We start from the raw sequence: 14,679 nt of genomic DNA, 5'->3' as shown, positions 1-14,679 counted from the left end.
ACTTCACCCCGTACATCTTTACTTAATTTCTGTGTTGTGATTTGATGAAGTTTTCTCTCTTTTCTTTTACAAATGTTCCTCATCTAATTGTGACACATTACATGCATACATGAAAAGAAAATGAAACAGTGTTATTGTGTTTTATTATATTTCTTTGTTTGATTTGTTTTCAATTAAGCACTCTAAATCTTCCTTAGTCTCATTATGTCACTGTAGCTTATGGGCAAATCAGGAGGTAGAATGGATCATCCACTAATCACCAGGTTGGAGGTTCCACCACACCCTCCTCCTGTCCATTTGTTAAAGTGTCTTTGGACAAGACACTCAACCTCAGGTTGTTCCTGATGAACAGGCCATTGCATTGCATTGGTCTGTGAGGGTGAATGAGAGATGAATAATGATGCGCTTGTCTGTTAAGGTAGAAAAGTGCTAAATAAGTGCAGTGCACTTACTGTGAAGTAAAATGTGATGGATTTTAAATAAAATTATTTGTTCTGACTTTAAACAATTCTTTCGTGGAGGCCACACCTAAAAATAGAGTTATGGTTGAGAAAATGCTGGCAAACCCTCGGCTGTCTCCTTGTGTTTTGTCTAAGTATACATTTACCAGGTTATATGAATTGTTTTCAGATCATTGTATCCCCTTAACACAATTTTCCATGTGAACAGGGCTATGTCTACTCTGTATCAAGAAGCTAACTGGTCACAGGAGGACATGGACAGTGTCATCTCAGCAGCGAAGAAACAGATGACCAAAAGTGCTCTGAGTGCCTTCTCTCCTGAGAAACTGCAGTATTACCTTGACGAAAAGATAAAGAGAAGAAACGAGGGTTACATTGTGTCCCCCATTGATACAGCAGGCCTGGTCCTTGAGCATCTTGTCTTTGGGAGAGTAAGTAACTGAATACTTTGCAGTCACTTTAAATTATATATAAATTTGAAATCTTAACATTATGGTGCAAAGACTACTTTTTTCCTCAAATAATATTTGTTACATGTGGTTGCAATTACAGGAAGTCAGCAGCACACTGTCTGAGCAGCAGTTGGCAGTGGATGAAGGGCAAAACCCTTTACCCATATACACTGCTGTCAACATGAAGGATAAGTTATCGGGCTGTGAATCTGAAGCTGGTAATTATTCTGGAGGATATGTTTCATGTGTACATGAATTAATGTAATGGCTGAAAAATTATCTTGTAATCCTGAACATATTTAGTGGAAGGTAATTGAAGCCCAAGGACATACAGTATAGAGCATATCAAATGGAATTGTTCATAGCTGTACCAAAAACAACTGCAGGTTTGATGTGGAACTGAAGTAAAACCTATGAATGCAATGTTTTTATACAAAGGTTTTCAAATGAAATGAATATTACATTTTTTCCAACCGTGGGCATATGTGAATATCCAGCAGGAAGTGAAGAAGTTAAAAAGTGAAAATTCTGTGAAAATGACTGAATTTGTTCTAATATTATGTAATAATGTAACAAATCTCTTTGACAGAGTGGTGTGAGTTTACCCCCTACGAGGTAGGCATGCAGAAGTATGGGGCATTTGTCAAAAGTGAGGACTTTGGGAGTGAGTTCTTCCTTGGTCACATCATCAAGAGGCACGCAGAAGTCCGCATACCGTATCTGATGGGTAAGACCACGGTGCCTGTCGCAATGTCCATGCACAGTACTACAATACAGATTTAAAGTAGTCCAGTGTTTTATTTTCATTTGTCAACCCTATCAGGAATATGGAGCAGCATATTTTCTGTCAACCTGGCCGAGCTTTGGACACTTGCCACCGGGTCCCCGCCTTCTTGGAGATCCTGGCTCGGATCAACTATCAGCCGTTTAAGTACAGCTGCTGGTGTTTCTATTTAATCTATTTTAAAATCCTATTTAAGGCCAAAACCAACAACGTGTCATTCCATTTCTCAGTTCTTTCTCACTTCCCTACGGTCTCAAGCCTCTTAAAAAATAGTTCACAAATATATACTTTGATTTTACAAAAGGTTCAGCAATTTCCTAAAATATCTAGCTGAGCCATCATAATGTTTAACTGATGCCATTCAAACTGGAGTGAATAGTGTGGACTGTTTTAGGAAACTTTGGTGTGTTCGTGAGTACTTACGGTATGGCACAATGATGTTGTATGTGAGATGGACTAAAATTCAACTACAGTAACCATGTTCATCATAATATCAAACATATCTGTCACTGCTGTGGTTGTACCGTACCATAACTGATGGGTAAGACCACGGTGTCTGTTGCAATGTCCATGCACAGTACTACAATACAGATTTAAAGAAGTCCAGTGGTTTACTTTCATCTTTCAACCCTATCAGAAATATGGAGCAGCATATTTTCTGCCAAGCTGGCCGAGCTTTGGACATTTGCCACCAAGTCCCTGCCCTCTTGGAGATCCTGGCTTGGATCATCTGTCAACGCATCAGGTACAGCTGCTGGTGTTTCTATTTAATCTATTGTACGTCCTATTTAAGGCCAAAACCAACAATGTGTCATTCAATTTCTCAATTCTTTCTCACTTCCCAATGGTGTCAAGCCTCTTTAAAAATAGTTCACAAATATATTCTTTGATTTTTAAAAAGGTTCAGCTTTTTCCTAAAATATAGGTGAGCCATCATAATGTTTAACAGATGTCATTCAGACTGGAGTGAATAGTGTGGATTGTTTTAGGAAACTTTGGTGTGCTAGTGAGTACTTACGGTATGGCACAATGATGTTGTATGTGGGGTGAACTAAAATTCAACTACAGTGTCCATGTTCATCATGATGGCAAACATGTCTGTCACTGCAGTGGTTGTTCATTGATCAACAAAGGTCTTTGGCACAGAGGATTAAGTTATATCAGGCTTTAGTTGCACAATACTTGTTAGTAGGATGGATTTATTGTTGGTTTTGGTCATTTCATGGAATAATAAGAAAAATATAGACTATTGTCAACCTAATCATTTAAAGCATTTTCTTAAGTCGTTGCAATCATTCATTGTTTACACAACAAACCATATAACAGTATTTTAAAACCTTTGACAGTATTAATTACCACCATAGTCTATTAAAGTAATGACACTTCCATGTTTACATCAGAACTTTGTTACTTGTGTTACTAAAATGTTGTGTTCTTTTGACAGAGCTTGGCTCTCAACCATTACCTCTAGACACACACCTGATAAATCCACTCACCGATATCCAAAGCATACTGAGTGATTTCATGAAAAATCGTCCAGTCATCGCTGAAATGTACAATTTCATGCGTGGCCTCTTCATGCACCTTGATTACAATAAAAACAACAACTTTGTTGCCTGGAAAGGTAGGCTCTCTCACTCCTGTTATTGATATGTTGCTTGCACACAACACAGTCACACAAAATTCAGTATCTTTTGCACAATACTAGACCTCTTGCAGCAATGCATTAAGGGTAAATAAAGTTAAAGTATCATGTATATTTCAAGAATGGCCAGTTTTTTAGGAGACAGGTTTTGATTGACAAAATGGAGAATGATAAATAGATAGAGGGCAATGATCTTGATCCCTGTTTTACCCTGAAAGGGAAAGGATGTCTTGTTCCCTTGGTACTGAAGGAATATTCTGATGTGTACTGGGTTCTTGGATTGAAAGAAAACATAAGATTGTCTTCCACAACAAGGTAGTGACTTTCCAGAGGAGATTTGGCTATAGAACTGCACTGTAATAGCATATTGTGCAGCATTTTAACGGCACACACAGCCAAATGCACAAACTAGTTATATTTGCTTTAACTTAATATGCTGAATTTGCAGAGTAACTGCTGAGGAGACTGTACAGATATTGCTCACTTCCTTGGTGTCAGGACCCTTACATAGTTTGCTGTTGCAAGGCAGCATCATTTCATATAATGGTTGCCTAAGAACAGAAAAGTAAAGCACAGAATACAATGGACAGTATGTCTGGGTCAGTTTTTTCAGTTTCTGTTTACTTGTCCACCAATTCTTGCAATTGGCTGAAAGCTTATTTGTTATTATCTTCTATTTTCTGTCCAGAGACACATCCGGATTCTTTCCCAAACCAACTGACACCCAAGGACCCCACCATGTTCCTGGTGGACTCTGGTCACGTTATCAATATTGGCTGTGCGCCTGTCCTGCGGCCAGAGAGAGATGTGGATGTCATCATATGTCTGAGTTACTCATGGGATCCAGAGCACATCCTCAGGGTAAACAGAAGGAGGAGAAGCTCATCCCGGAAAGAGACAGAATGGTTCCTGAATGTATTCCATAAATTAATTAACATTACTCTTTATGATCACGTTTAATCTGTCAGGTCCTAGAGAAGACAGCGGCTTACTGCAAAGATCGTAACATCCCCTTTCCAAGTGCTGATTTTGCCAGTCTGGAAAAGGAGCCACAGAAGGAGGTCTACATCTTTGAGGATAAGGAGAATCCCAAGGCCCCGATAGTGGTTCATTTCCCACTTGTCAATGTCACATACAAACACTTCAAACATCCCGGTATGCAAATTTTAAGTGGCTGAATTTCAGTGCAACTGTGTTGCTTTTATTACTTTAGCAATATAGCAATCGGAAGAATTCCTATGAAGATTTACTATTCAAGCTAGTCTAGTTATCCTGGAAGTCATGGACCAACAAAGATCTTTTCAAAAGGAAAAATGTTATTGATAATGGCAGGACAGAGTTACTTATTTTTAGTATTATTAGTGCATTTCATACCTGTATTAGATTGCTAAAATAGAGAGATTACAGGAAATTTGGGGATATAATGACATGCAACAAAGGTCCCCCAGCCAGATGCCCACCTCATTAACCCCAAGGTCAACAGGGCATCCCATGTACTCTGCTAATTAAAACTGATGTTCAACACAACCACTTGAGACATCAACCAATCGCCCTGACAACTTTAGAATTTCTAAATTATTTTTGGTCTGCTGAATTACTGAGCATTACATGCAAATTTACTTGAAAGTCAATGATGCAGCTTCATACTCAAAGATGCTAAATGTGCCATAAGACTAAAGATAACCTCAGAGTGGGTGTCTTTTCTGTGGGTTTGCACCACAAGCAACACCTTTCATATTACACATAGTCCATTGATATTATTAAAATGTTAATTAGTGCAACTTTAAGACTGCAGGCAATCAATTGACCAGTTTCATTTCACTAATTTCATCACATCACATGAGTCAAAATATTTTAGAATAGTTTACGGCTCCTTTTTCATTTTTCACTTAATGTTGCTACCCTCATTGTCCCTTATTTATTCTGAAGTGACAACATAGATGGATGGGTTGTATGAAACGAGTTTTAACCAGTTGTATTAATGTCATATGATTTAACAGGTGTGAAGCGTGAAACTGAGGAAGAAATAAAAGCTGGGGAGGTGGATGTGAGCACCAGCGAGTCTCCATACGCCACCAGACACCTGACCTACTCAGAAGAAGATTATGAGACTCTGGTGGAGTTGGCCTCTTACAACATATTAAACAACGAGAAGACCATCCTTGAAGTCTTGCGCAAGGTCCTGGAGATGAAGACATCCAAGATAAAGAAATAAGAGATGAGGATTTAATAGGCCTCCGTTTACCACACCAAGTTCTTGTATGTTGCCTTATAAATCCTCTTCAATACGAGGCCTATTTTGTCCACCTCCTATCCGAAATGACCTACCCAAAATAAATAGAGTATATCTTCACAACCACAAGGACTGTATGACTAATCTTGATCTCAAAAGAAAGCTAGGACCTGTGAGATTACTACAGAAGTGCCAGAATCAAGATATGTTACTGTGTCAGAGTACCACCTTTAAATCATGGGATAGTAGCCAAATTCATCTGCAAATTAGTAAAGTAATATCTGATGAGTAACTGGGTGATTCTTCAATTCAGGGCACTTTTGACTTGTGGAATTTTGAGAAAATAATGTTCTTTGATCTCTGTTTTTTCTATTTCAAAAGGTTTATAAATTGGTCTGGAACAAAGATCGTAGCATAGCTTTGATTGTACTTCATGATAATTTTGATATTATGATGCTTTTTTCAAGGTTGTCACAGCAAAATGTCATTACCATCACAACAACAAAACACTGATTTTAATAGAAAATGATTTTACAAGCAAAGTTTTCACAATCATTCCAGTAAGTCCAAAACATGCTCTTTAAGAATCATGTTTGAAATATCATGTTTTTCATATATTGACTTGTCTCAATGAAATATTGCGTACTAATCAGAATATTTGAATTGCAATGTATATTTTTTTTTTCAGAAAATGCAAATTTAGACTTTTAAACATTACCACAATGATTGAGGTAAAACCCAAGTTAACCGAAAAGCAACATTTTCTGTCAAAAAAAAAAATGTATTGTGACGGTAATGACAACATGATTTGGTAATGACATAAAAAATTAACACAGGTGTTTTGTTTTGTATTTTTTTTTTTTTTTTTTTTTACAACAAACTGCTTTTTAACTGCTTGCATTAAAAATAATCAGTTGGTGGACTACCACAGCATTGCTTATGTGATAAATGTGCCAATCCAAAAATGATAAAATAGAAAATAAAGTTTTCAGCACTCTCAAATAAGTGTGTAGTATTTTAATTCATGCACAGCAACAGTGGCGTGACCCATATTAAACAACAGTCAGGGACCTGCCGGAACAATGTCATAAAAAGACAAATACTAGTAAGAAATACAGTATAGTAAGAAAAATGGTATTTAAGTCATTATAAAACATATCACATTCTGTGACTGTAACAACCACATAAGTAACCATTTGATTTTACACACTAGCAATAAGAAAATGCACATAACTGAAACGGGTGTGTTTTGGACCCAAATGCAGTACAACGGAGAGCAGGATCAGTTGGTAATGACTTTTATTTAATACCACCAGAAACAAGGTATGGATCAGAGTAAGTTCGTTCTCCGGGCTGAGCGTTCTCAAAATGTCTCTGGGGCTCAAGCGAGGGAACGAGAATTGGCTTACCAAAGCCGCTGATGACGAGGAGGAAGCTCCGCCACCGAAGAAACAGCTGATCGAGCCGGCGCGCAGCGGAGTATCTTTCTTCAGCCGCTGATGATGAGGAGGAAACTCCGCAGCCTGAAGAAACAGCTGATCGGACAGCGTTGCCGGCGAGGAGAGAGCAGAGGGGTGGTCGGAGGCAGGCGGGGGGGTCGAAGCCAGATGAGCAGTCCACGGAAGCAGAAGTACCGATGGGGAGCAGGAAAGAGGAAAGCCGAAGCCAGGCGGATGAACCGTTACCAGCAGAGCAGTCAGACACCAGAAACGCTGAGGCAGAGCACGAGGTCAGGGACGGAAGGCAGGTAAGTTTACCGGGAGGCAGACGAGGAGAGCAGGTCGGGGACAGGCAAGGTCGGCAACGGGTGATCAATCTGGAAAGCGCTGGAAAGTCTCGCATACTGCAGAGGAACGATCTGGCAACGGGTGAGAGTGCTGGAGAGGCTTAAATGCAGGGCTGATTGTGATGAGCTGCAGCTGTGTCGGCAGGTGAGCAGAGTAGAGCTGATGAGGTGGGCGTGGCTGGCAGGTAGAGTGGAGCAGAGGGAGTGAGAGACCGAGACTGTGACACATAACAATATAAAAACTCATCATGCGCAGAACCTCAAGAGCAGAATTAAAGTGTCTGGCTTTATTTTTAGCACTTTTTTAAATTAACAGCATTCAAATATCACTTTGTAAAAAGCTACTTCGACAGTTTAGAGTGTGCTACCAACATAAACCTTAGACACAAGTTTGTTTCGTTCCCTGAGGGAGCACAACATCTCCCTCACATCCTCTGGTAGCCTCATGTGCCTTTTTGCGACTGGCTGGGACTCTGGGACAAGGCCAAGCAGATCATGTGGCTGATACCACAGAACATCCATCATCTTTCAAAAGCCAAAAGAAACAGTTCTTGCCAATGATGCTCATTGTTTTCACAAGGGTACAACCTGCTGCATCTACATCCTGAATGATGCCTGGATACACATCTTAGTCATATTGAATGACACACCATTGTCCTGTCAGTTGATCTGTGATCTCTGAAACAGGGACAAGTGGTGATGGCTGTGTGTCCATCTCAGGTGGCTGCAGATCCAGGGGTGATCCTTCCTGTCTTGTTGTCGGCTCATCTCGCTGAATGGCCACTGTCTGCGGACCATAGCACTTGCATTCCTCTGGAGCTGAACAGAAACAGCTGAGTACCCGCCACTTGATATGACCTAAATTGTTGGTGAAAATCTGTACAAAAATTAACACAATTGGGTGTTACTGAATATGCTACATTCACATAGTAAATAAAGATGAATTTAATAAATAAATATTATAATATAATATTTGATGTATTTTCTGATGTATTTTCATTGTTCCATGGACTCTTTCCAGTTGATTTGGTAGCAAGGCATCCTTTGCTGAAATGTCTTCTTCAATGACATGGAAGAGCTTGATCTTTAATTACTCCTTTGACAGGACATTGAAAAGGACTTGGTACGTCTATTCCATGGGCAACAATAGCATCTGCAATTCTTTTTATTGCTGACCCAACTCCATCTGTGAACTCCATTTGTGAATTTCCCTTGAAAAAGTATCTATCTATCTATCTTTGCCATGCCTGGCCTCCAAAAGTTCCAAGTCACTCTGCTGAATCCAAACCTAAACAGCATTGTGGAGAGTAAATAAAAATTCTTCTTGGATCGGTACGGGGTTGTAGGGCCATCACTTATGACAAGGCGGGTTGCTGCAGAGGGGTTCTGTTCCTTGAAGTGGGAGAGCACAGGAGAGAGATGTGCCCTTATAGCCAAAGGCTCATGCCTCATTGATGAGGAAACTGAACACACTGACGATATCCCTTTTCCTGTGTAGGCAACTCCAGTGTGAAGGGATGCTTGCTTGTGTGAGTCGCCAAAATGTACGGCTTGAATCTCAGATGAAGATTTGCAGAAGTAATTCTCAGCAAAATCCACTTGAAGAATAATCTCACTCTGCCGAACATTTTCTTTCAGACGACTCAGCGTGGAGTGCTGATGGCGGATGTTGAAGACATGTCTTGCAAACCTCTCTTTTAAAGCAGTTGTGAAGTCTTCCACAAGAGATTGAAGGGTACCATATATCCGCTCCTTTGTCGTTAAGTGTTTATAGAACTTGTGTTTCGTTCCATCTTTTTTTGTCTTCTCATGCTCTTCAACTTTATGTTTCCAATTAAACCAGTGGGTGTGTAAGCCAAGATCAAACTCACCAGTTTGCAGCTCTTTTCCTTTGCAGAGGTTACACTCTCTGTATGCACATTCTTTTGTTGGCTTTTCACAGCATAAGGTCTCCATCAACCTGTCAGGGTATTTACTTTGTATCACTCAAATATTTATACTGAAATATATATATAAAACAAAATATAAAACAAAATATATATACTGAGAAAAATAAACACAGTATACACAGAGGATGTGCAAAATTGAATTTGGTCGAATATGTATCAGTATAATAATATAATATCAGGCAGTGAAAAGTTCAAGGGCCATTCAGAGGGAGGAATTGTACAGGTTGATGGCCACAGGCAGGAATGATTTCCTGCGGTGTTCAGTCTTGAGTTTTGGTGGGATGAGTCTCTCACTGAACGTACTCCTGTGCCTGGCCAACACATCATGAAGTGGGTGTGAGACGTTGTCCAAGATAGTCCGTACCTTAGTCAGCATCCTCCTCTCTGACACCACCGTCAGAGAGTCACACTCCATCCCCACGACGTCACTGGCCTTGCAGATCAGTTTGTTGAGTCTGTTGGTGTCCGCCATCCTCAGCCTGCTGCCCCAGCATGCAACAGCATAGAGAATAGCACTTGCCACCACAGTCTCATAGAAGATCCTGAGCAAAATCATGCAGACGTTGAAGGACCTCAGTCGCCTCAGAAAATAGAGACGACTGACTCTGGCCCTTCCTGTAGAGAGCGTCAGTATTCTTTGCCCAGTCAAGTTTATTGCCAATATGTACCCCCAGGTACTTGTAATCCTCAACAATGTCCACTCCGACCCCCTGGATGGAAACAGGGGTCACTGGTGCCTTGGTTCTCCTCAGGTCCACTACCAGTTCCTTTGTCTTTGCCACATTTAGTTGCAGATGGTTCTGCTCACTCCATGTGACAAAGTTGTCCACAGCAGCCCTTTACTCATCCGCATCACCCTTGCTGATACATCCAACTATCGCAGAGTCATCAGAAAACTTCTGAAGATGGTCTCTTTGCAATAGTTGAAGACCGTGGTGTAGAGGGTGAAGAGGAAGGGAGAGAGAACAGTTCCCTGTGGGGTCCCAGTGTTGCAGACCACTCTGTTTGACACACAGTGTTGCAGGGGCACATACTGTGGTCTGCCAGTCAGGTAGTCCAGGACAATAGAGGGGCGTCCACCTGCATTGCTGTCAGTTTGTCACCCAGTAGAGTTGGACAAATGGTGTTAAATGCACTGGAGAAGTCAAAAAACATAACCCTCACAATGCTCGCCGGCTTGTCCAGGTGGGCATAGACATGGCTGAGCAAGTAGATGATGGCATCCTCAACTCCAAGTCGGGGCTGATGAGTGAACTGAAGAGGGTCCAAGAGTGGCTTGACCATGGGCCGGAGCTGTTCGTCCTGAAGCCAGTGATGGTCCTCCAGACCTCTCTCAAGTTGTTCTGCGGAGTTTCCACTCCAGCTTCCTCCTATATTTCTCCTTAGCCTCCTTGATTTTCACTGTCATTTCCCTCTGTATCGTTCTCACCTCCTCCCTATTACCAGCTCTGAAAGCCCTCTTCTTCTCATTGAGGATGACTTTGATGTCCATTGTCACCCACGGCTTGTTATTTGGATAACAATGGACAGTCCTGGCTGGGACAGTGGAGTCCACACAGAAAGTGATGTAGTCCTTGATGCACTCTGTGAGCCCATCAATGTCCTCCCCATGCGGCTCACAGAGTGCCTGCCAGTCTGTCACCTCAAAACAGCCCTGCAGTGTCTCGTATGTCTCCTCTGACCATGTCCTCACTGTCCTTGTGGTCGTAGGCTGACTCTTCACCAGAGGCACATAACAGGGAGCGAGGTGCACAAGGTTGTGGTCTGACCTGCCCAGAGGGGGGGAGGGGGGAGCAGCTGTATGCATCCTTGACGTTAGCATACAGCAAGTCCAGGGTTCTCTCCTCTCTTGTAGTTGCTCACATAGTGAGTGAAATTGGGCAGCGTTGTCGCCATGGTGACGTGGTTGAAGTCACCCGAGATAGCGATGAATGCACTCGGGTGTTGAGTTTGCTGACGGGCCATGGCGGAGTGAATGACGTCACATGCCAACGTCGGGTTGGCAGAGGGGGGGGTATTAACAGCTACGATAATGGCATGTGAAAACTCCCTGGGCAATTAATATGGCCTGAGCCCAAAAGCTAGCAGTTCAATGTCCGGGCAGCAGATATGTTCCTTGATGGTAATGTGACCAGGATTACACCATCTGTTGTTGACTAGAACGGCGAGCCCCCCTCCTCAATAAGCCTCTGTTGTCTCGACCCAGCTCTTTTCCTCTGCTTCCCCTGCATCCTCTGTGTGTTTTCCTCCAGATTTCAGTGGGGATCTCTGATGTTCTGGCCGCCAAGCCGGCCGGCCTCAGCGTGATCAGCTGATCTCTGGAGTAAACAATGCGCTGCACATCGGTGCTGTGTCCCAGTGAGAGTAGTAATTCCAAAGTGAGAAAACAAACCAGATCTCTCTTGGCCAACATGTTTGGAGAGGGCACAGCTTCCAAATGACAGTCATAAAATTGCAGGTATTAATAATCAAGAATAGAGCAAAAGAATTTGTAAAACAAAGAAAAGAAATCGGAGCGACTGCAACAGGCTGCATGCTACGTTAGCTTTTCAGCCATAAACTGCTCATTGGCATGTATTTTGCATAAGCAGGTATCTCTGTTGCGTGAAGTAGGTGTCACAACCCCAAAAGGTTAGTTTTTGCAAAACTGTGTATATGACAGCTTCAGCAGTGGACTTTCCATCTTGAACTTCAGATAAATGTTGTGAAGTGTGTCATTTAGAAAACACTTCTGCTTTTTCACCCTCTGTCGGGTGAGTGTCTTCCTTTTCCCTGTTGTTGCTCTGCTGTTATCGTCTCGTTCCAAGAAAATTTTGGTTTTCTCAGTGGTATCCACACTGATTATGTTTTTGTAGGGTTTCCTATGGAAGTGAAGACCAGCGGGCCGTTCGCTGTTTTTCCTCATCATCTTGGCTGAGAAACCAAGTTGGTTTTGCGCTTCTTTCACCAAGTGGTACTTCTTTAGAATCATCAAAGCCAAAATCTTTGACACTACTTGTTTTTCTTTTGTGCCAGAATCCCTATATTTTTTTTTAGCTGAGAAAGCACTACATTCTGAAACAGTAGTGTTCTTTGAAGGGCCTTTGGTTTTAGCTGCATTTATTGCTTTAATTTCATTTTGGGGGATCCTGGTTTTCAGCTTCTCGGAGAGCCTTTGATATCTCTTTTTATACTACTCCACCTTTCTCAGAGCATGTTCGAGCTTCAGATGGCACTCAGCAAGGTCACGGTAAGCTTTTGCCCTATTTGCTCTCATAGTTTTCCGTCCTCTCATATGACTTGGGATTTTATTTTGTCTCTGTATTTTTTTGGGGCCATGTTGACAGTTTCTAACAAAAATAATGTAAATCATGGTTGGTCACCGTTCATTTATGTATCATAGTAAGGTAGTAAATAGTAAATTAAACTAATATATTCTAGTTTTAAGGTAATAAACAGATAAATTGTCATTACCATCACAGTCACTTGTGTGATGGTAATGACAATTTTCACTCTTTGCAGAAAATGTTGGTTAAGTTTTAGACTTGCTAAGCTAACTGGTTAGCTAGCATAAAATGTACACTGAGTATATGTAAATAAAGTGAAATTTCCTGTTAATGAATTAAAATACTCAAATAGTAACTTGTTTGGTAATGACCCTATGACTAACATACTTTCAGATCAGGATGTATAAAACATCGAATTACTTACATATGTGGTCATAAAAAAAAAAATCAGGCTTCTGCCTCATGTCTGGGAATGGTCCTCTGGAGCATCTAATTTGCATACAACAATGTAAGAACTTTTTGTAAAAACTTTATTGCTCTCTGAAATGTTGTGATGGTAATGACAGATGTATGAGGGACAGCGATATTTAACTCTAAATAAATTGCAAATTGAACAATTATAAACTATATGAATTTGAAAAATGTTTTTTTAAGTTGTTATGAGGAAATGCAAAGTAAAGATTTAATGAATTTAGCACTTTTTATTGCTTTATTATGGAGGGGATGTCAAAAAGTCTGGGTTGGGGACAAGCCCAAAACAGTGAAATTCTTGCACATTTGAATTTTCAACACACTGAAAAAGTATTAAAACGTCATCGAGACACAGGTTTTTTTTTGTTGTTGTTGTTTTTTTTTCATAGCTATTACAACCAGACCTTAGAAAATACGGTAATTATTTTGTCTAAAAAACATTTTTTTTCTTTAAAATCTATCCTGGGGGCAGAAAAACTCCCTTAAATGAAGAATCACCCAACTGTGCAAAAGTACATGCCAACATAATGAACCTGAGCAGTTTTACACTGCGGTCACATCAGCCGTCTCTCGTTTTTGGGTGGTCAAGCCAGCCGCGCCAACATTTTAAGTGTGCTCTTATTACAGACTTCATGGCAAACGCACAGAAACGAGTGGGAAAGTCAGCGCTAACTTACAAGAGCGTGTGGGAACTTCCGGTTTTCAAAATAAAACGGGGGTGTTAAATGTATTAAGATTTTATTTTTGAAAATATGAGAACTACATAAAAAATATAATGTCATATTTACAGTCTAAAACAGATTAAAAATTCATTAAAAAATAATATTAAATGTTAAATTAAAAATTCATATAAAATACTAATTGTGTCCAAATGCAATAAAAAGAGGTGTGTGTCATAGAGCAGGCTTAGATCTACTGTCCTACACTGATTTTGGGCCAAAAGGTCACATGACCTGGGAGTTTTTGAGCTATATTGCTCATATTTACATTATGACTGGTATTAAAAATTCATTAAAAATTATTAAATGTGTTCAAATGCAATAAAAAGAGGTGCATATCATAGAGCACAATGAGATCTACTATCCTACAGTGATTTTTGGCCAATAGGTCATATGACCTGGGAGTTATTAAGCGATAATGCTCATAGTTATTGAGCTATTTAGCTACATTTTGACATAGCCTACATTAAAAATTCATTTAAAAAAAAAACATGAAAGGATTTCAAATGTGAAAAAGATTCTCAGCACTAAAAATCCTCATATTTGAGTGCGTACCCCATAATAAGTAAACGAAAAAAGGGTGCCTCAGTAGCCAATAGACTCAGGCCCTGACGCAAGTGGCGCTTAATCTCCAGGACATCCGGTTGGAGTGAGATGACACATGGCAAAGGTGTGAGTTCAGCGATGAGTAGATTGAAGAAAGGTGGAAAAAAGAAGAGCCAAGACCTCTGGCAGTAAGCTGGAGGTCGCGATGCTCTATTGAAGAAATTCATCCAACATAAATTATCAGACAGTGCCACAGCAGAGAAGTGGGTGGAAGTCATGGTAGATGTGTTTAAATCAAGTAACCCGAAATTTGTCAAGTGGATAAAGGTTATACGGGCGGACAACAGAAGAGGACTGAAAACGGAGG

At 40.6% G+C, this 14,679-nt stretch overlaps 1 protein-coding gene across 1 annotated transcript in view; it reads left to right on the top strand.

The window, feature by feature from the left end:
• Window positions 1-5,557, top strand: part of LOC143328277 (cytosolic phospholipase A2 zeta-like) — a 32,362-nt gene extending 26,805 nt beyond the window's left edge. The window contains exons 7-14 of the mRNA XM_076743344.1: window positions 670-892; window positions 1,014-1,131; window positions 1,503-1,640; window positions 1,737-1,844; window positions 3,142-3,321; window positions 4,031-4,203; window positions 4,311-4,497; window positions 5,343-5,557. Of these exons, the coding sequence (XP_076599459.1) occupies window positions 670-892; window positions 1,014-1,131; window positions 1,503-1,640; window positions 1,737-1,844; window positions 3,142-3,321; window positions 4,031-4,203; window positions 4,311-4,497; window positions 5,343-5,557 (1,342 nt within the window). The remainder of the gene's footprint in view (window positions 1-669; window positions 893-1,013; window positions 1,132-1,502; window positions 1,641-1,736; window positions 1,845-3,141; window positions 3,322-4,030; window positions 4,204-4,310; window positions 4,498-5,342) is intronic.
• The last annotated feature ends 9,122 nt before the right edge of the window (window positions 5,558-14,679 follow it).

Source organism: Chaetodon auriga, chromosome 11 (genome assembly GCF_051107435.1).
Source record: "Chaetodon auriga isolate fChaAug3 chromosome 11, fChaAug3.hap1, whole genome shotgun sequence".
NCBI classification, from domain to species: domain Eukaryota; kingdom Metazoa; phylum Chordata; class Actinopteri; order Chaetodontiformes; family Chaetodontidae; genus Chaetodon; species Chaetodon auriga.
The sequence above is the reverse complement of the archived record's forward strand: the minus strand, read 5'-3'. Positions and strand labels throughout refer to the sequence as shown.